The 20,293-nt window shown below is 49.1% G+C and overlaps 1 protein-coding gene across 1 annotated transcript in view; it reads left to right on the top strand.

Moving 5' to 3' along the window:
* Positions 1 to 20,293, top strand: part of LOC121552504 (protein farnesyltransferase subunit beta) — a 44,212-nt gene that overhangs the window by 18,989 nt on the left and 4,930 nt on the right. The window contains exons 5-10 of the mRNA XM_041865457.2: positions 4,524 to 4,670; positions 5,472 to 5,555; positions 8,874 to 8,960; positions 9,258 to 9,387; positions 12,440 to 12,572; positions 19,916 to 20,027. Of these exons, the coding sequence (XP_041721391.2) occupies positions 4,524 to 4,670; positions 5,472 to 5,555; positions 8,874 to 8,960; positions 9,258 to 9,387; positions 12,440 to 12,572; positions 19,916 to 20,027 (693 nt within the window). The remainder of the gene's footprint in view (positions 1 to 4,523; positions 4,671 to 5,471; positions 5,556 to 8,873; positions 8,961 to 9,257; positions 9,388 to 12,439; positions 12,573 to 19,915; positions 20,028 to 20,293) is intronic.

Here is a 20,293-nt window from a genome sequence, read left to right on the forward strand (position 1 = left end):
TACTGTGGTCACGTCTGCTGCTACGTCTGTTACTGTGGTCATGTCTGCTGCCACGTCTGTTACTGTGGTCACGTCTGCTACCACGTCTGTTACTGTGGTCACGTCTGCTACCACGTCTGTTACTATGGTCACGTCTGTTACTCACGTCTGCTACTGTGGTCACGTCTGTTACTGTGGTCACGTCTGCTACTGTGGTCACGTCTGCTACTACGTCTGTTACTGTGGTCACGCGTTACTGTGGTCACGTCTGCTGCTACGTCTGTTACTGTGGTCACGTCTGCTACCACGTCTGTTACTGTGGTCACGTCTGCTACCACGTCTGTTTCTGTGGTCACGTCTGTTACTGTGGCCACGTCTGTTACTACGTCTGTTACTGTGGTCACGTCTGTTACTGTGGTCACGTCTGCTGCTACGTCTGTTACTGTGGTCACGTCTGCTACCACGTCTGTTACTGTGGTCACGTCTGCTGCTGTGGTCACATCTGCTACTACGTCTGTTACTGTGGTCACGTCTGCTACTACGTCTGTTACTGTGGTCACGTCTGCTACTACGTCTGTTACTGCGGTCACGTCTGCTACTACGTCTGTTACTGTGGTCACGTCTGTTACTACGTCTGTTACTGTGGTCACGTCTGCTACTACGTCTGTTACTGTGGTCATGTCTGCTACTACGTCTGTTACTGTGGTCACGTCTGTTACTGTGGTCACGTCTGCTACTACGTCTGTTACTGTGGCCACGTCTGTTACTACGTCTGTTACTGTGGTCACGTCTGCTACTACGTCTGTTACTGTGGTCATGTCTGCTACTACGTCTGTTACTGTGGTCACGTCTGCTACTGTGGTCACGTCTGCTACTGTGGTCACGTCTGCTACTATGTTTGTTACTGTGGTCACGTCTGTTACTACGTCTGCTACTGTGGTCACGTCTTACTGTGGTCACGTCTGTTACTGTGGTCCACGTCTGCTACTGTGGTCACGTCTGCTACTACGTCTGTTACTGTGGTCACGTCTGCTACTCACGTCTGTTACTGTGGTCATGTCTGCTACTACGTCTGCTACTGTGGTCACGTCTGCTACTGTGGTCACGTCTGCTACTGTGGTCACGTCTGCTACTGTGGTCACGTCTGCTACTATGTCTGTTACTGTGGTCACGTCTGTTACTACGTCTGCTACTGTGGTCACGTCTGTTACTGTGGTCACGTCTGTTACTGTGGTCACGTCTGCTACTGTGGTCACGTCTGTTACTGTGGTCACGTCTGCTACTACGTCTGTTACTGTGGTCACGTCTGTTACTGTGGTCACGTCTGCTGCTACGTCTGTTACTGTGGTCACGCCTGCTACCACGTCTGTTACTGTGGTCACGTCTGCTACCACGTCTGTTACTGTGGTCACGCTCTGTTACTGTGGTCACGTCTGTTACTGTGGTCACGTCTGCTACTACGTCTGTTACTGTGGTCACGTCTGCTACCACATCTGTTACTATGGTCACGTCTGTTACTACGTCTGCTACTGTGGTCACGTCTGCTACTGTGGTCACGTGTGCTACTACGTCTGTTACTGTGGTCACGTCTGTTACTGTGGTCACGTCTGCTGCTACGTCTGTTACTGTGGTCACGTCTGTTACTGTGGTCACGTCTGCTATCATGTCTGTTACTGTGGTCACGTCTGCTACCACGTCTGTTACTGTGGTCACGTCTGTTACTGTGGCCACGTCTGTTACTACGTCTGTTACTGTGGTCACGTCTGTTACTGTGGTCACGTCTGCTGCTACGTCTGTTACTGTGGTCACGTCTGCTGCTACGTCTGTTACTGTGGTCACGTCTGCTACCACGTCTGTTACTGTGGTCACGTCTGCTACCACGTCTGTTACTATGGTCACGTCTGTTACTACGTCTGCTACTGTGGTCACGTCTGTTACTGTGGTCACGTCTGTTACTGTGGTCACGTCTGCTACTACGTCTGTTACTGTGGTCACGTCTGTTACTGTGGTCACGTCTGCTGCTACGTCTGTTACTGTGGTCACGTCTGCACGTCTGTTACTGTGGTCACGTCTGCTACCACGTCTGTTTCTGTGGTCACGTCTGTTACTGTGGCCACGTCTGTTACTACGTCTGTTACTGTGGTCACGTCTGCTACTACGTCTGTTACTGTGGTCATGTCTGCTACTACGTCTGTTACTGTGGTCACGTCTGCTACTGTGGTCACGTCTGCTACTGTGGTCACGTCTGCTACTGTGGTCACGTCTGCTACTATGTTTGTTACTGTGGTCACGTCTGTTACTACGTCTGCTACTGTGGTCACGTCTGTTACTGTGGTCACGTCTGTTACTGTGGTCACGTCTGCTACTGTGGTCACGTCTGCTACTACGTCTGTTACTGTGGTCACGTCTGCTACTACGTCTGTTACTGTGGTCACGTCTGCTGCTACGTCTGTTACTGTGGTCACGTCTGCTACCACGTCTGTTACTGTGGTCACGTCTGCTACCACGTCTGTTACAGTGGTCACGTCTGCTACTGTGGTCACGTCTGCTACTGTGGTCACGTCTGTTACTGTGGTCACGTCTGCTACTACGTCTTCTACTGTGGTCACGTCTGCTACTGTGGTCACGTCTGCTACTACGTCTGCTACTGTGGTCACGTCTGTTACTGTGGTCACGTCTGCTACTACGTCTGTTACTGTGGTCACGTCTGTTACTGTGGTCACGTCTGTTACTGTGGTCACGTCTGCTACTGTGGTCACGTCTGCTACTACGTCTGCTACTGTGGTCACGTCTGTTACTGTGGTCACGTCTGTTACTGTGGTCACGTCTGTTACTACGTCTGCTACTGTGGTCACGTCTGCTACTGTGGTCACGTCTGCTACTACGTCTGTTACTGTGGTCACGTCTGTTACTGTGGTCACGTCTGTTACTGTGGTCACGTCTGTTACTGTGGTCACGTCTGTTACTGTGGTCACGTCTGTTACTACGTCTGCTACTGTGGTCACGTCTGCTACTGTGGTCACGTCTGCTACTACGTCTGTTACTGTGGTCACGTCTGTTACTGTGGTCACGTCTGTTACTGTGGTCACGTCTGTTACTGTGGTCACGTCTGTTACTGTGACTAGAGGCAGTAGCTTCTATCTTCTCTCTGTTGTGGTCATTGATGTGCTTTATGGTTAAGTGTCTCCTTGAAATAGGCCTCCTCATAGTGGAAACAGTAACTGGTGGATAGATCACATATAGGCCTAGTATGTGGTCATCAATGATGTGCTTTGTGGCAAATAGTAATCATGCAGTACATATGCCTACCTCATAAACATCAGAGATTGTTTTGTAGGCTGTCTTAATCCATACTAGACTGTCCATACTAGACTGTCCATACTAGACTGTCTTTGTCTTAATCCATACCAGACTGTCTTTGTCTTAATCCATACCAGACTGTCTTTGTCTTAATCCATACCACACTGTCTTTGTCTTAATCCATACCACACTGTCTTAATCCATACCACACTGTCTTAATCCATACCCAGACTGTCTTTGTCTTAATCCATACCACACTGTCTTAATCCATACCACACTGTCTTAATCCATACCACACTGTCTTAATCCATACCCAGACTGTCTTTGTCTTAATCCATACCACACTGTCTTAATCCATACCACACTGTCTTAATCCATACCACACTGTCTTAATCCATACCACACTGTCTTAATCCATACCACACTGTCTTAATCCATACCCAGACTGTCTTAATCCATACCCAGACTATCTTAATCCATACCACACTGTCTTAATCCATACCACACTGTCTTAATCCATACCACACTGTCTTAATCCATACCCAGACTGTCTTAATCCATACCCAGACTGTCTTAATCCATACCACACTGTCTTAATCCATACCACACTGTCTTAACCATACCACACTGTCTTAATCCATACCACACTGTCTTAATCCATACCACACTGTCTTAATCCATACCACACTGTCTTAATCCATACCCAGACTGTCTTAATCCATACCCAGACTGTCTTAATCCATACCCAGACTGTCTTAATCCATACCCAGACTGTCTTAATCCATACCCAGACTGTCTTAATCCATACCCAGACTGTCTTAATCCATACCCAGACTGTCTTAATCCATACCCAGACTGTCTTAATCCATACCACACTGTCTTAATCCATACCACACTGTCTTAATCCATACCCAGACTGTCTTAATCCATACCCAGACTGTCTTAATCCATACCACACTGTCTTAATCCATACCACACTGTCTTAATCCATACCACACTGTCTTAATCCATACCACACTGTCTTTGTCTTAATCCATACCCAGACTGTCTTTGTCTTAATCCATACCAGAATCAAGGTTGGTGAAAGAGACTTTGAGATGGCTCAGTTTGGCTTTTCAGTTTACAATCTTAACAACTGATAGTTCTAGCATTTTGTGTGTTACCTGCTTTGCTGTGTGTGTGTGTGTGTGTGTGTGTGTGTGTGTGTGTGTGTGTAATTTACATTGCCCTCTCTGCCCCTCCAGTGTGTGTAAATTCCTGGCGCGGTGTCAGAGCCCTATGGGGGGGTTTTCTGGAGGTCCAGGTCAAGCCGCCCACCTGGCTCCCACGTACGCTGCTGTCAACGCACTCTGTATCATCGGCACCCAGGAGGCATACAACGTCATAGACAGGTACAGTCACCTGTGTTACTACAACGTCATAAACAGGTACAGTCACCTGTGTTACTACAACGTCATAGACAGGTACAGTCACCTGTGTTACTACAACGTCATAAACAGGTACAGTCACCAGTGTTACTACAACGTCATAGACAGGTACAGTCACCTGTGTTACTACAACGTCATAGACAGGTACAGTCACCTGTGTTACTACAACGTCATAGACAGGTACAGTCACCTGTGTTACTACAACGTCATAGACAGGTACAGTCACCAGTGTTACTACAACGTCATAGACAGGTACAGTCACCAGTGTTACTACAACGTCATAGACAGGTACAGTCACCAGTGTTACTACAACGTCATAGACAGGTACAGTCACCTGTGTTACTACAACGTCATAGACAGGTACAGTCACCAGTGTTACTACAACGTCATAGACAGGTACAGTCACCAGTGTTACTACAACGTCATAGACAGGTACAGTCACCTGTGTTACTACAACGTCATAAACAGGTACAGTCACCTGTGTTACTACAACGTCATAGACAGGTACAGTCACCTGTGTTACTACAACGTCAAAAGAAAGAAACTACATAAAACGAACAATTCTCACACCTGAATTTAAACGTAACCCCTCCGTTTTTTTTCAGGGTGTGCCTTTACTTCAAACAATTTGTCTCTAGTTTCTTCCAACTGAACGTTGTGTCTAATGAGTGTGACAGAGGTGTTGCCGTAGCAGCAGATGTAATGTTTTATTATCACTCTCTGGCGTTTATAGTAACTCCTCCCCATCTCCCTCCTCCCTCTCAGGGAGAAGCTGCTTTCCTTCCTGTTCTCTGTGAAGCAGCCAGATGGTTCCTTTGTGATGCATGTAGGAGGAGAAGTGGATGTCAGGTGAGAAGTGTGTGTGTGTGTGTGTTGCACATAGGAGGAGAGGTGAACATCAGGTGAGATGCTGAGACAGCCTTCTATCGCCATGGCTTCACTGTTAGTGGAGAAGACCACCACTGATACGTGATAACAATGTCTCTCTCGCTCTCTCTCTCTCTCTCTCTCTCTCTCGCTCTGTGTCTCTCTCTCTCTCTCTCTCGCTCTGTGTCTCTCTCTCGCTCTGTGTCTCTCTCTCGCTCTGTGTCTCTCTCTCGCTCTGTCTCTCTCTCTCTCGCTCTGTCTCTCTCTCTCTCGCTCTGTCTCTCTCTCTCTCTCTCTCTCTCTCTGCTCTGTGTCTCTCTCTCTCTCTCTCTCGCTCTGTGTCTCTCTCTCGCTCTGTGTGTCTCTCTCTCTCTCTCTCTCTCGCTCTGTGTCTCTCTCAATTCAATTTCAATTTAAGGGCTTTATTGGCATGGGAAATGTATGTTAACATTGCCAAAGCAAGTGAAGTAGATAGTAAACAAAAGTGAAATAAACAGTAAATATTAACAGTAAACATTACACTCAGAAGTTCCAAAAGAATAAAGACATTTCAAATGTCATATTATGTATATATACAGTGTTGTAACAATGTGCAAATAGTTAAAGTACAAATGGGAAAATAAATAAACATAAATATGGGTTGTATTTACAATGGTGTTTGTTCTTCACTGGTTGCCCCTTTCTTGTGGCAACAGGTCACAAATATTGCTGCTGTGATGGCACACTGGGGTATTTCACCCAGTAGATAAGGGAGTTTATCAAAATTGGGTTTGTTTTCGAATTCTTTGTGGGTCTGTGTAATCTGAGGGAAATATGTGTCTCTAATATGGTCATACATTTAGCAGGAGGTTAGGAAGTGCAGCTCAGTTTCCACCTCATTTTGTGGGCAGTGTGCACATAGCCTGTCTTCTCTTGAGAGCCAGGTCTGCCTACGGCTGCCTTTCTCAATAGCAAGGCTATGCTCACTGAGTCTGTACATAGTCAAAGCTTTCCTTAAGTTTGGGTCAGTCACAGTGGTCAGGTAGTCTGCCACTGTGTACTCTCTGTTTAGGGCCAAATAGCATTCTGGGTCTCTGTGTCTCACTCTGTCTCTCTCTTGGGGTCTCTGTGTCTCTGTCTCTCTCTCTTGGTCTCTGTGTCTCTCTCTTGGGGTCTCTGTGTCTCTCTCTGTCTCTCTCTCGGGGTCTCTGTGTCTCTCTCTGTCTCTCTCTCGGGGTCTCTGTCTCGCTGTCTCTCTCTCGGTCTCTGTGTCTCTGTCTCACCCGGTCTCTCTCTCTCGGTCTCTCTCTCTCGGTCTCTCTCTCTCGGTCTCTCTCCCTCAGTCTCTCTCTCTCCCTCTCTGTCGCTCTCTCGGTTTCTCGTTCTCTTGGTCTCTGTCTCTGTCTCTCTCTGTCTCTGTCTCTGTCTCTGTCTCTGTCAATTCAATTCAAAGAGATGTATTGGCATGGGAAACATATGTTTACATTGCCAAAGCAAGTGAAATGGATAAAAAACAAAAGTGAAATAAAAAATGTACACTAAACATTACACAAGGAATAGAGACATTTCAAATAGTTGAAGTACAAAAGGGCAAATCAATTTACAACGGTCTCTGTCTCTCTCTCAGGGTCTCTGTCTGTCTCTCTCTCTGGGTCTCTGTCTCTCTCTTGGGGTCTCTGTTTCTCTCTTTCGGGGTCTCTGTCTCTCTTGGGGTCTCTCTCTCTCTCTCGGGGTCTCTGTCTGTCTCTCTCTCTGGGTCTCTGTCTCTCCCTTGTGGTCTCTGTGTCTCTCTCTCGGGGTCTCTGTCTCTCTCGGGGTCTCTGTCTCTCTCGGGGACTCTGTGTCTCTCTCTCGGGGACTCTGTGTCTCTCTCTCGGGGTCTCTGTGTCTGTCTCTCTCTCGGGGTCTCTGTGTCTCTCTCTGTCTCTCTCTCGGGGTCTCTGTCTCTCTCTCGGGGTCTCTGTCTCTCTCTCGGGGTCTCTGTGTCTCTCTCTCGGGGTCTCTGTCTCTCTTTCGGGGTCTCTGTGTCTCTCTCTCGGGGTCTCTGTGTCTCTCTCTCGGGGTCTCTCTGTCTGTCTCTTGGGGTTTCTGTGTCTCTCTCTCGGGGTCTCTGTGTCTGTCTCTCTCTCGGGGTCTCTGTGTCTCTCTCTGTCTCTCTCTCGGGGTCTCTGTCTCTCTCTCGGGGTCTCTGTGTCTCTCTCTGTCTCTCTCTCGGGGTCTCTGTCTCTCTCTCGGGGTCTCTGTGTCTCTCTGTGTCTCTCTCTTGGGGTCTCTGTGTCTCTCTCTTGGGGTCTCTGTGTCTCTCTCTTGGGGTTTCTGTGTCTCTCTCTCGGGGTCTCTGTGTCTCTGTCTCTCTCTTGGGGTCTCTGTGTCTCTCTCTTGGGGTTTCTGTGTCTCTCTCTCGGGGTCTCTGTGTCTCTCTCTTGGGGTCTCTCTGTCTGTCTCTTGGGGTCTCTGTATGTCTCTCTCTCTTGGGGTCTCTGTGTCTCTCTCTGTCTCTCTCTCGGGGTCTCTGTGTCTCTCTCTATGGGTCTCTGTCTCTCCCTTGTGGTCTCTGTGTCTCTCTCTCGGGGTCTCTGTCTCTCTTTCGGGGTCTCTGTGTCTCTGTCTCTCTCTTGGGGTCTCTGTGTCTCTCTCTTGTGGTCTCTGTGTCTCTCTCTCGGGGTCTCTGTCTCTCTCTCGGGGTCTCTGTGTCTCTCTCTTGGGGTCTCTGTCTCTCCCTTGTGGTCTCTGTGTCTCTCTCTCGGGGTCTCTGTCTCTCTTTCGGGGTCTCTGTGTCTCTGTCTCTCTCTTGGGGTCTCTGTGTCTCTCTCTCGGGGTCTCTGTGTCTCTCTCTTGGGGTCTCTCTGTCTGTCTCTTGGGGTCTCTGTATGTCTCTCTCTCTTGGGGTCTCTGTGTCTCTCTCTGTCTCTCTCTCGGGGTCTCTGTGTCTCTCTCTATGGGTCTCTGTCTCTCTCTTGGGGTCTCTGTGTCTCGCTCTGTCTCTCTCTTGGGGTCTCTGTGTCTCTGTCTCTCTCTCTTGGTCTCTGTGTCTCTCTCTTGGGGTCTCTGTCTCTCTCTCTGGGTCTCTGTGTCTCTCTCTCGGGGTCTCTGTCTCGCTGTCTCTCTCTCGGTCTCTGTGTCTCTGTCTCACCCGGTCTCTCTCTCTCGGTCTCTCTCCCTCAGTCTCTCTCTCTCCCTCTCTGTCGCTCTCTCGGTTTCTCGTTCTCTTGGTGTCTGTCTGTCTCTGTCTCTGTCTCTGTCTCTGTCTGTCTTGTCTGTCTCTGTCTGTCTGTCTGTTGTAGGAGTGTATTAATCCCTACCTCTCTCTCTGTGTTGTAGGAGTGCGTACTGTGCTGCATCAGTGGCGTCTCTCACCAACATCATGACACCCACACTGTTCCAGGACACTCCCACATGGATCGTCAGGTACTGCAGTATAGAGCTCAGACAGACCACTCAGCTCCACCACTTAGTTAATATGTGTCTCTCTAACTGGCTGCTGTTCCTTTTATTAGAAACATGTGAGTCCTATCATAAGAATAGTACAGTCGTACTGTGAGTTAAATAGATTCTTCATGGACTATATTAATTACAAGGGTTTGGCCCCCTATATTTTAGAAAAATAACTTTGTAGTGAGCATGTGTTTACACAGTTCTATAGAAAGACAGTAAATGCCCACTGACTGTCGGCTGCCATGTTGTCTCCTTCCTGTCTCCCTCCAGCTGTCAGAACTGGGAGGGGGGACTAGGGGGGGTCCCGGGGCTGGAGGCCCATGGAGGGTACACCTTCTGTGGGACGGCTGCCATGGTCATCCTGGGGAAGGACCACATGCTGGATCTCAAGTCTCTGCTGGTGAGGTGCCGTCGTCACGTTACACGTCTTGTTTCCTTTGGTTCCAATTGTGTTATGGACTGTAATGCTTTTATAGAGATAGTTGTACTTCATTTTGAACAGGGATGCTGTGAGCCAAGCGTTGCTATCCGTTCCATCCAGTACTCCACTCACACATCCAATGTCACCGTGTCCTCTCTGCAGAGGTATCCCATGTCACTACTTCCCCTTGATCAGCATTTGTCTGAAGCGATGGTGTAAAGCCGGGATGCACAGAGGCCTGTCGGTCAGAAGGAAAACACTATATAGGTCATTTTGGACTCCTCCAGGTCTGTAAGGAGACGCCATGGGCTGATGTGTAGAGAGGACTGAAATAGTAGATCAATCCCCCAAAACCACCAGAACAGTAGGAACATCCCCACACCACTCAGCATCAGTCCACACCACTCAGCATCAGTCCACGCCTCTCCACACCACTCAGCATCAGTCCACACCACTCAGCATCAGTCCACACCTCTCCACACCACTCAGCATCAGTCCACACCTCTCCATACCACTCAGCATCAGTCCACACCTCTCCATACCACACCTCTCCACACCACTCAGCATCAGTCCACGCCTCTCCATACCACACCTCTCCACACCACTCAGCATCAGTCCACACCTCTCCACATCACTCAGCATCAGTCCACACCTCTCCACACCACTCAGCATCAGTCCACACCTCTCCACACCACTCAGCATCAGTCCACGCCTCTCCATACCACACCTCTCCACACACCCCTCAGCATCAGTCCACACCTCTCCACACCCCTCAGCATCAGTCCACACCTCTCCACACCACTCAGCATCAGTCCACACCTCTCCACACCACTCAGCATCAGTCCACACCTCTCCACACCACTCAGCATCAGTCCACACCTCTCCACACCACTCAGCATCAGTCCACACCACTCAGCATCAGTCCACACCTCTCCATACCACTCAGCATCAGTCCACGCCTCTCCATACCACACCTCTCCACACCACTCAGCATCAGTCCACGCCTCTCCATACCACACCTCCCCACACCACTCAGCATCAGTCCACGCCTCTCCACACCACACCTCTCCAAACCACTCAGCATCAGTCCACACCACTCAGCATCAGTCCACGCCTCTCCATACCACACCTCTCCACACCACTCAGCATCAGTCCACACCACTCAGCATCAGTCCACACCTCTCCACACCACTCAGCATCAGTCCACGCCTCTCCATACCACACCTCTCCACACCACTCAGCATCAGTCCACACCTCTCCACATCACTCAGCATCAGTCCACACCTCTCCACACCACTCAGCATCAGTCCACACCTCTCCACACCACTCAGCATCAGTCCACGCCTCTCCATACCACACCTCTCCACACACCCCTCAGCATCAGTCCACACCTCTCCACACCCCTCAGCATCAGTCCACACCTCTCCACACCACTCAGCATCAGTCCACACCTCTCCACACCACTCAGCATCAGTCCACACCTCTCCACACCACTCAGCATCAGTCCACACCTCTCCACACCACTCAGCATCAGTCCACACCACTCAGCATCAGTCCACACCTCTCCATACCACTCAGCATCAGTCCACGCCTCTCCATACCACACCTCTCCACACCACTCAGCATCAGTCCACGCCTCTCCATACCACACCTCCCCACACCACTCAGCATCAGTCCACGCCTCTCCACACCACACCTCTCCAAACCACTCAGCATCAGTCCACACCACTCAGCATCAGTCCACGCCTCTCCATACCACACCTCTCCACACCACTCAGCATCAGTCCACACCACTCCGCATCAGTCCACACCTCTCCACACCACTCAGCATCAGTCCACACCACTCAGCATCAGTCCACACCTCTCCATACCACACCTCTCCAAACCACTCAGCATCAGTCCACGCCTCTCCATACCACACCTCTCCACACCACTCAGCATCAGTCCACACCACTCAGCATCAGTCCACACCTCTCCACACCACTCAGCATCAGTCCACACCTCTCCACACCACTCAGCATCAGTCCACACCTCTCCATACCACACCTCTCCACACCACTCAGCATCAGTCCACGCCTCTCCATACCACACCTCCCCACACCACTCAGCATCAGTCCACGCCTCTCCACACCACTCAGCATCAGTCCACGCCTCTCCATACCACACCTCTCCACACCACTCAGCATCAGTCCACGCCTCTCCATACCACACCTCTCCACACCACTCAGCATCAGTCCACGCCTCTCCACACCACTCGGCATCAGTCCACACCTCTAAGCACAGCTCTCAGAACAGGTCCTATTCACTAGACACTAAACAGAAGAAAACTGATTGAAACAGGTAGGGAACTTGTTCTATAAGAACAAAGTTTTTGTTTTCATATTTTTTTTACAAAAAATTCAATTGAAGTTCAATTGAATTTCGGCATGAGGGGATGGAGCTTGACGGGTGGGCCCGAAAAACAAAGGTGGAGTAAGTTTCAGTCTATCTTCCCCAGCCCAGCTTCAGAGACAAGACTGAGGACTCCAGCTGGTACTTAAACCAATTTGATAATGATTCAGTCCAGTCCTCGTGCTTTGGAAAGGTTCCATTGCTATAGCAACCGTGTCCACTTTTCTCAGTTTGCAAATATCAATTCGTATTAGACCCTCTCTGATAGGGACCTCATGGGATTTCATCATCTGGCTGGATAGAAAATGGCTGCCTTGCTGGGACTGTAGGTAAAATGGCAGCAGTTTCTCTCATTGTGATAAGGCTCTTTAGTGATAATAACAACCCCCTTACTCTATCTTTTCTTTCGCTGTCTCTCTTTTCTCTCTCTCTCAATCTGTCTCTGTCTCTCTCTCTCTCTCTCTCTCTCTCTCTCTCTCTCTCTCTCTCTCTCTCTCTCTCTCTCTCTCTCAATCTGTCTCTGTCTCCTCTCTCTCTCTCTTTCTTTCTTTCTTTCTTTCTTTCTATATCTCTCGCTCTCTCTCTCTCTCTCTCTCTCTCTCTGTCTCTGTCTCGCTCTCTCTCTCCCCCCCCCCCTTAGCGGTGGGTGGCCAGCAGACAGATGAGGTTCGAGGGAGGATTCCAGGGTCGCTGTAACAAACTGGTGGACGGCTGCTACTCCTTCTGGCAGGCTGGGCTGCTTCCTCTGCTACACAGAGCCTTCTTCAAAGGAGGTATCGTAACTACAGTTAAAGTTTAGCTAGCTACACTATACACTCACCACTGTAAGTCGCTCTGGATAAGAGTGTCTGCTAAATTAAGAAAACATAAATATAGTTAAGGCTGGGCGATATGGCCTAAAAAATCATCTCAATTTTTTTTTTCAAACTTATGGGCGATATCTAGATTTAAATCTAAATAAGCTTTGTTGTACAATTAAAGGTAAAATACACTGCATTTCAAACAGTAAGCAATAATCTAATGAACTCGGGGCTTGTGAGGTTATACCTAGGCTAAATAAAAGCCTTCCACAGCCATAAGACCCAATCATAATTTAATTATTATATCAAAATAGTTTAACCGGCTTTTTCTTTGCAATAATCACTGATCTGGCTTTTCACTGATCTGGCTATGAAAATGCCCTTTTTTGTTACAAATGTAACTTGAACCATCCATAAACACATTCACTAATAATGACTAACTTCTTGTAGCAGGCGTTAGGCTATAGAACATTAACACAGGTCTCATCAACAATCTCTCGAGCCCACGTGCTAATGATTAGCCAGCTAATCTTTATATTTCAAGTTTAGCCAACTTTGATCTATTTGCTAGCTAACAAGGAAGACCAGTTGAATTGTTATGAACACACCCTTCTGTCTGTCTCCCAACTGTTTTGAAAAGCATGTTAGCCTGTGCTCTTTTGTATAGATGTTGGCCTATGTGCATCTCCTCATTATGTGAATGGGAAGGTACACAGAGGAGCGAAGGAGACCAGACCGGAGAACAAGCGGACGTATAAACGCTCATAAAAAAAAAGAAGAAAAATAACAAAACCTCGATTCTTGCGATACAGGCATTTTGGAATATTGTGCAAAAACATGCATTTGAATTAATCGAATTAATTAGATGCATCGCCCAGCCCTAAATGTAGTGATACAATGCCTTCAGAAAGTATTCAAACCCCTTGATTTTTCCCCCAAGTTTTGTTACACCCTTAATTTAAAATTGATTAAATTGATATTTTTTGTCACTGGCCTACACACAATACCCCATAATGTCTGTTTTGTATGCCGATTACTCAATACCAGAGCAAGGTCATGTTGATAAGAATTGGTTAGCATGTACCCTGCACACTGACTCTGTACCGGTTACCCGGGTATATAGCGGGTATATAGCCTCGTTATTGTTATTTTATTGTTACTCTTTTCTTTTTAACGTTAGTTTATTTAGTAAATGTTTTTCTTAAGTCTTATTTTTCTTAACTGCACTGTTGGTTAAGGGCTGGTAAGTAAGCATTTCACGGTAAGGTCTACACCTGTTGTATTCGGCGAATGTGACAAATAAAATGTGATTAGATTTTGCATACAGCTCCATTCAGTGCATAGTAAGTAATGGCTAACGTGGCTCACTCCTCCTATAGAGGATCACACTCAGATACACATAACAGCAGCGCCATCTATTGGCTTGGAGACATCTCGTAACATCTTCCTTTAGACAAAAAAATTAAGAGAACTCCTCGACTTATAAACAGGAGAACTGGGATTAAACCAGTAAAAACATTACAATGGTAATAAAAACATAACTGTGTTCTTATGCAAGCGCCTTCATAACTACTCTAATCTGCTTCCCTCTTCTTCATTTTGTTTTTAATAAAAATATATGACCTTTTTAAGATGAAACAACAGTCTCTGGAGTATCTCACAGGCAGCCTGATATTTGCTCTGGTTCTGGTTTGTCTCAGAGCTAGATGTTTTAGGCAGTGGGGCTGCTTCCATAGCAGCAGCCTGTTGTTCACCACCCGCTGGGGTGGCGGGTTCGATCCAATGGTCCCCAGTCATCCTCTGTTTGGTGGTCGATCGGAGGGATCCGGAGTTGTTCAGTTACTTGTCTCTTCTGTTTCTGCAGTATTTCTTACCATTCACTAGTACTAGATGAGTGTCTCTACTGGATGGTGTTGCAGGTGGCACAATCGCTGATAAAATATATTTACGTCCTCCATAATCCTTGGCCAGAAGACAGCATCATGTGCCTTTGTGAGGCGGGCCTCTCTGCCTGAGTGACCAGAGTGGATTATGGGTAGAAAGTCCGTGCTTTAACACGTCAGGGATGAAGTCAGTCCATTTTAGTGGTGAGATCCTCTTTGTACGTCCAGAGATGTTTCAGTGTTACTCACAACCTGTTTGGTTCCATGCCCAGCCGTTGTTGATTTGCGTGCAGAGCCTGAAACAGTGGGTCCTGGGAACAGTGTGCTTTGATTGACTCCATTGTTTTAGTTGAGATGTTGACATCACTGGTGAGATACACCAGTTCCAGGTCAGTTGTGGCCAGTCCCATAGCGAAGACCGTGGCTTGTGTTAGCATTTGTCTGTGCTCTGTGGTTGATTGAGTTGTTCTGGACAGGAAGTCAGCTGTTCTGGACAGGAAGTAAGCTACATGTAGTTCTTTGCCTTGTTTGTACGTGGAGTTGGTATCTTTGTAGCCTTAGCAACATTCTCTGCGGTCGCTTGGGTGCTGTGAGTAGGGATTTCTTGGAGATCGTCTCGAGCGGTTTGTGGTCGCTGTGTATTGTCATGAACTCTCTGCCATTCAGATTGTTGTTTAACTTGTCACATGCAAAAATAATGGAGAGACAATCTTTCTTAATCTGTGCATATCTTTGTTCTGTCTGAGTCAATGTTCTGGAGTCAAATGCAACAGGTTGTCCTTTCTGTAGAAGGGCTGCGCCCAAACCTGTCCTCCTAGCATCACACTGCAGTGTGACTTCATCATTCAGGTCGTAGTATTTGAGCACTCGGTGTTGTGACTGACTGATAGTCTCAACTGCTGTGTTATGCTGTGGGAGCCATGCCCATTCAATGTCTTTGTCAGTCAGTCTTCTGAGCGGCTCGCACACATCAGATAGGCGGGGCATGAATTTTGAAAGATATTTCACAAACCCCAACAGCCGCTGTAGTGACTTGACATTGGTCGTGTGTACCCATGTTCTGAACGGCTGTTATCTTTTCTGGGTCAGGGCGAAGGCCCTCTGTGGTGAGAAGATGAACCATGTATGTCACGCTAGGTAGCTTTAACCTGAGTTTATTTTTTGTTCAGGTTGACATCTCTTGCTCTCTGCAGGAGAGCTGTGAGGTTTCTGTCATGATCTGCCATCGCCTCTTCGGGTGTGTCACCACATCCATAGAGTAGAATGTCATCTGCAATCACACTCACTCCTTTTAGTCCCTGTAGTGCTTCACACTGCCTGAGCTGGTATTCTTCAGCTGCTGGCTTTATTCCAAATGGCATTCTCAGCCATCTATACCTGCCTACAGGTGTCCAGAAAGTGTTTTTATTTGTTTATATATATTATTTTTTTTCTCGCAAATATATATAAATATATATATATATATATATATATATATATATATATATATATATATATATATATATATATATACATATATATACATACATACATACAATATATACATACATACATACAGTTGAAATAGGACATTTACATACACCTTAGCCAAATACATTTAAACTCAGTTTTTAACAATTCCTGACATTTAATCCTAGTAAATATTCCCTGTTTTTGGTCAGTTAGGATCACCACTTTATTTTAAGAATGTGAAATATCAGAATAATAGTAGAGAATGATTTATTTCATCACATTCCCAGTGGGTCAGAAGTTTACATACACTCAATAGTATTTGGTAGCATTGCCTTTAAATTGTTTAACTTGGGTCAAACGTTTCGGGTAGCCTTCCACAAGCTTCCCACAATAAATTGGGTGAATTTTGGCCCATTCCTCCTGACAGAGCTGGTGTAACTGAGTCAGGTTTGTAGGCCTCTTTGCTCGCACACGCTTTTTCAGTTCTGCCCACACATTTTCTGTAGGTTTGAGGTCAGGGCTTTGTGATGGCCACTCCAATACCATCAGCGTACAATGACACCTTTGTTTTTAAGCTCTGAATTTATAATCCCTTAATATTATTGTTGGATCTGATTTTAATAGCTAACATTTCGATGGCCATAATAAATAGATATGCCGATAGTGGACAACCTTGTTTTACTCCTCTTGACAGTTTAAAACTTACTGAGATATAGCCATTATTTACTATTTTACACGTAGGGTTACTATACAGTGGGGGAAAAAGTATTTAGTCAGCCACCAATTGTGCCAGTTCTCCCACTTAAAAAGATGAGGCCTGTAATTTTCATCATAGGTACACGTCAACTATGACAGACAAATTGAGGAAAAAAAATCCAGAAAATCACATTGTAGGATTTTTAATGAATTTATGTGCAAATTATGGTGGAAAATAAGTATTTGGTCACTTACAAACAAGCAAGATTTCTGGCTCTCACAGACCTGTAACTTCTTCTTTAAGAGGCTCCTCTGTCCTCCACTCGTTACCTGTATTAATGGCACCTGTTTGAACTTGTTATCAGTATAAAAGACACCTGTCCACAACCTCAAACAGTCACATTCCAAACTACACTATGGCCAAGACCAAAGAGCTGTCAAAGGACACCAGAAACAAAATTGTAGACCTGCACCAGGCTGGGAAGATTGAATCTGCAATAGGTAAGCAGCTTGGTTTGAAGAAATCAACTGTGGGAGCAATTATTAGGAAATGGAAGACATACAAGACCACTGATAATCTCCCTCGATCTGGGGCTCCATGCAAGATCTCACCCCGTGGGGTCAAAATGATCACAAGAACGGTGAGCAAAAATCCCAGAACCACACGGGGGGACCTAGTGAATAACCTGCAGAGAGCTGGGACCAAAGTAACAAAGCCTACCATCAGTAACACACTACGCCGCCAGGGACTCAAATCCTGCAGTGCCAGACGTGTCCCCCTGCTTAAGACAGTACATGTCCAGGCCCGTCTGAAGTTTGCTAGAGTGCATTTGGATGATCCAGAAGAGGATTGGGAGAATGTCATATGGTCAGATGAAACCAAAATAGAACTTTTTGGTAAAAACTCAACTCGTTGTGTTTGGAGGACAAAGAATGCTGAGTTGCATCCAAAGAACACCATACCTACTGTGAAGCATGGGGGTGGAAACATCATATCATGCTTTGGGGCTGTTTTTCTGCAAAGGGACCACGACGACTAATCCGTGTAAAGGAAAGAATGAATGGGGCCATGTATCGTGAGATTTTGAGTGAAAACCTCCTTCCATCAGCAAGGGCATTGAAGTGGCTGGGACTTTTAGCATGACAATGATCCCAAACACACCGCCCGGGCAACGAAAGAGTGGCTTCGTAAGAAGCATTTCAAGGTCCTGGAGTGGCCTAGCCAGTCTCCAGATCTCAACCCCATAGAAAATCTTTGGAGGGAGTTGAAAGTCAGGCAGGCAGAGAGCCGGACGCAGGCAGGCAGGCAGGCAGAGAGCCGGACGCAGGCAGGCAGGCAGGCAGAGAGCCGGACGCAGGCAGGCAGGCAGGCAGAGAGCCGGACGCAGGCAGGCAGGCAGGCAGAGAGCCGGACGAGCGGCAGGCAGGCAGAGAGCCGGACGCAGGCAGGCAGGCAGGCAGAGAGCCGGACGCAGGCAGGCAGGCAGGCAGAGAGCCGGACGCAGGCAGGCAGGCAGGCAGAGAGCCGGACGCAGGCAGGCAGGCAGGCAGGCAGAGAGCCGGACGCAGGCAGGCAGGCAGGCAGAGAGCCGGACGCAGGCAGGCAGGCAGGCAGGCAGAGAGCCGGACGCGGCAGGCAGGCAGGCAGGCAGGCAGAGAGCCGGACAGCAGGCAGGCAGGCAGGCAGGCAGAGAGCCGGACGCAGGCAGGCAGGCAGGCAGGCAGGCAGAGAGCCGGACGCAGGCAGGCAGGCAGGCAGGCAGGCAGAGAGCCGGACGCGCAGGCAGGCAGGCAGAGAGCCGGACGAGGCAGGCAGGCAGGCAGAGAGCCGGACGCAGGCAGGCAGGCAGAGAGCCGGACGCAGGCAGGCAGGCAGGCAGAGAGCCGGACGCAGGCAGGCAGGCAGGCAGAGAGCCGGACGCAGGCAGCCAGGCAGGCAGGCAGGCAGAGAGCCGGACGCAGGCAGGCAGGCAGGCAGGCAGAGAGGCAGAGGCGGACGAGGCAGGCAGGCAGGCAGGCAGAGAGCCGGACGCAAGCAGGCAGGCAGGCAGGCAGAGAGCCGGACGCAGGCAGGCAGGCAGGCAGAGAGCCGGACGCAGGCAGGCAGGCAGGCAGGCAGGCAGAGAGCCGGACGCAGGCAGGCAGGCAGGCAGGCAGAGAGCCGGACGCAGGCAGGCAGGCAGAGAGCCGGACGCAGGCAGTCAGGCAGGCAGGCAGAGAGCCGGACGCAGGCAGGCAGGCAGGCAGGCAGGCAGGCAGGCAGAGAGCCGGACGCAGGCAGGCAGGCAGGCAGGCAGGCAGAGAGCCGGACGCAGGCAGGCAGGCAGGCAGGCAGGCAGGCAGGCAGGCAGGGAGCCGGACGCAGGCAGGCAGGCAGGCAGGCAGAGAGCCGGACGCAGGCAGGCAGGCAGAGAGCCGGACGCAGGCAGGCAGGCAGAGAGCCGGACGCCGGCAGCAGGAGAGCCGGACGCAGGCAGGCAGGGCAGGCAGAGAGCCGGACGCAGGCAGGCAGGCAGGCAGAGAGCCGGACGCAGGCAGGCAGGCAGGCAGGCAGAGAGCCGGACGCAGGCAGGCAGGCAGGCAGGCAGAGAGCCGGACGCAGGCAGGCAGGCAGGCAGGCAGAGAGCCGGACGCAGGCAGGCAGGCAGGCAGGCAGGCAGAGAGCCGGACGCAGGCAGGCAGGCAGGCAGGCAGAGAGCCGGACGCAGGCAGGCAGGCAGGCAGGCAGGCAGAGAGCCGGACGCAGGCAGGCAGGCAGGCAGGCAGGCAGAGAGCCGGACGCAGGCAGGCAGGCAGGCAGGCAGGCAGAGAGCCGGATGCCGGCAGGCAGGCAGAGAGCCGGACGCAGGCAGGCAGGCAGGCAGGCAGGCAGAGAGCCGGACGCAGGCAGGCAGGCAGGCAGGCAGGCAGAGAGCCGGACGCAGGCAGGCAGGCAGAGAGCCGGGCAGGCAGGCAGGCAGGCGGGCAGGCGGGCGGGGTCTTGGTGTATCCAATTGTAGAAAATAATATATTAAAAAAAGAATCCCACACTTTTTCATCTCACATGTATCGTCGTCAGCGTTCCAATGCAGGACCGTTTAAGACCTGTATCCAGGGATGGAATTTAAGGATTTGGGGCACTGGCCAGCTGAGATACTAGACCAGAATATTTACTAGCCTGGGTCCAAAATCTGTGCATAATTTAGCCCAGTCTAAAAAGGACTAGCCTCTGACTTAATTTCCATCCCCACCTTTATATCATCTATTGAATCTAATTGGTTGTCATCATTTTTTGTTGCCAAACAGGAGAGACGACATTGAGCCTGCAGAAGTGGATGTTTGAGCAGCAGGCGTTGCAGGAGTACATCCTCCTCTGCTGCCAGAACCCTGCTGGTGGACTGCTGGACAAGCCTGGCAAGTATGTTCCACACACACTACATACACACACTACACACACACACACACACACACACTACACACACACACTACACACACACACTACACACACACACACACACACACTATACACACACTACATACACACACTACACACACACACACACACACTATACACACACTACACACACACACACACACACTATACACACACTACACACACACTAAATACACACACTACACACACACACTATACACACCACATACACACACTACATACACACTACA

Source organism: Coregonus clupeaformis, chromosome 36, assembly GCF_020615455.1.
Source record: "Coregonus clupeaformis isolate EN_2021a chromosome 36, ASM2061545v1, whole genome shotgun sequence".
Taxonomy (NCBI): Eukaryota; Metazoa; Chordata; class Actinopteri; order Salmoniformes; family Salmonidae; genus Coregonus; species Coregonus clupeaformis.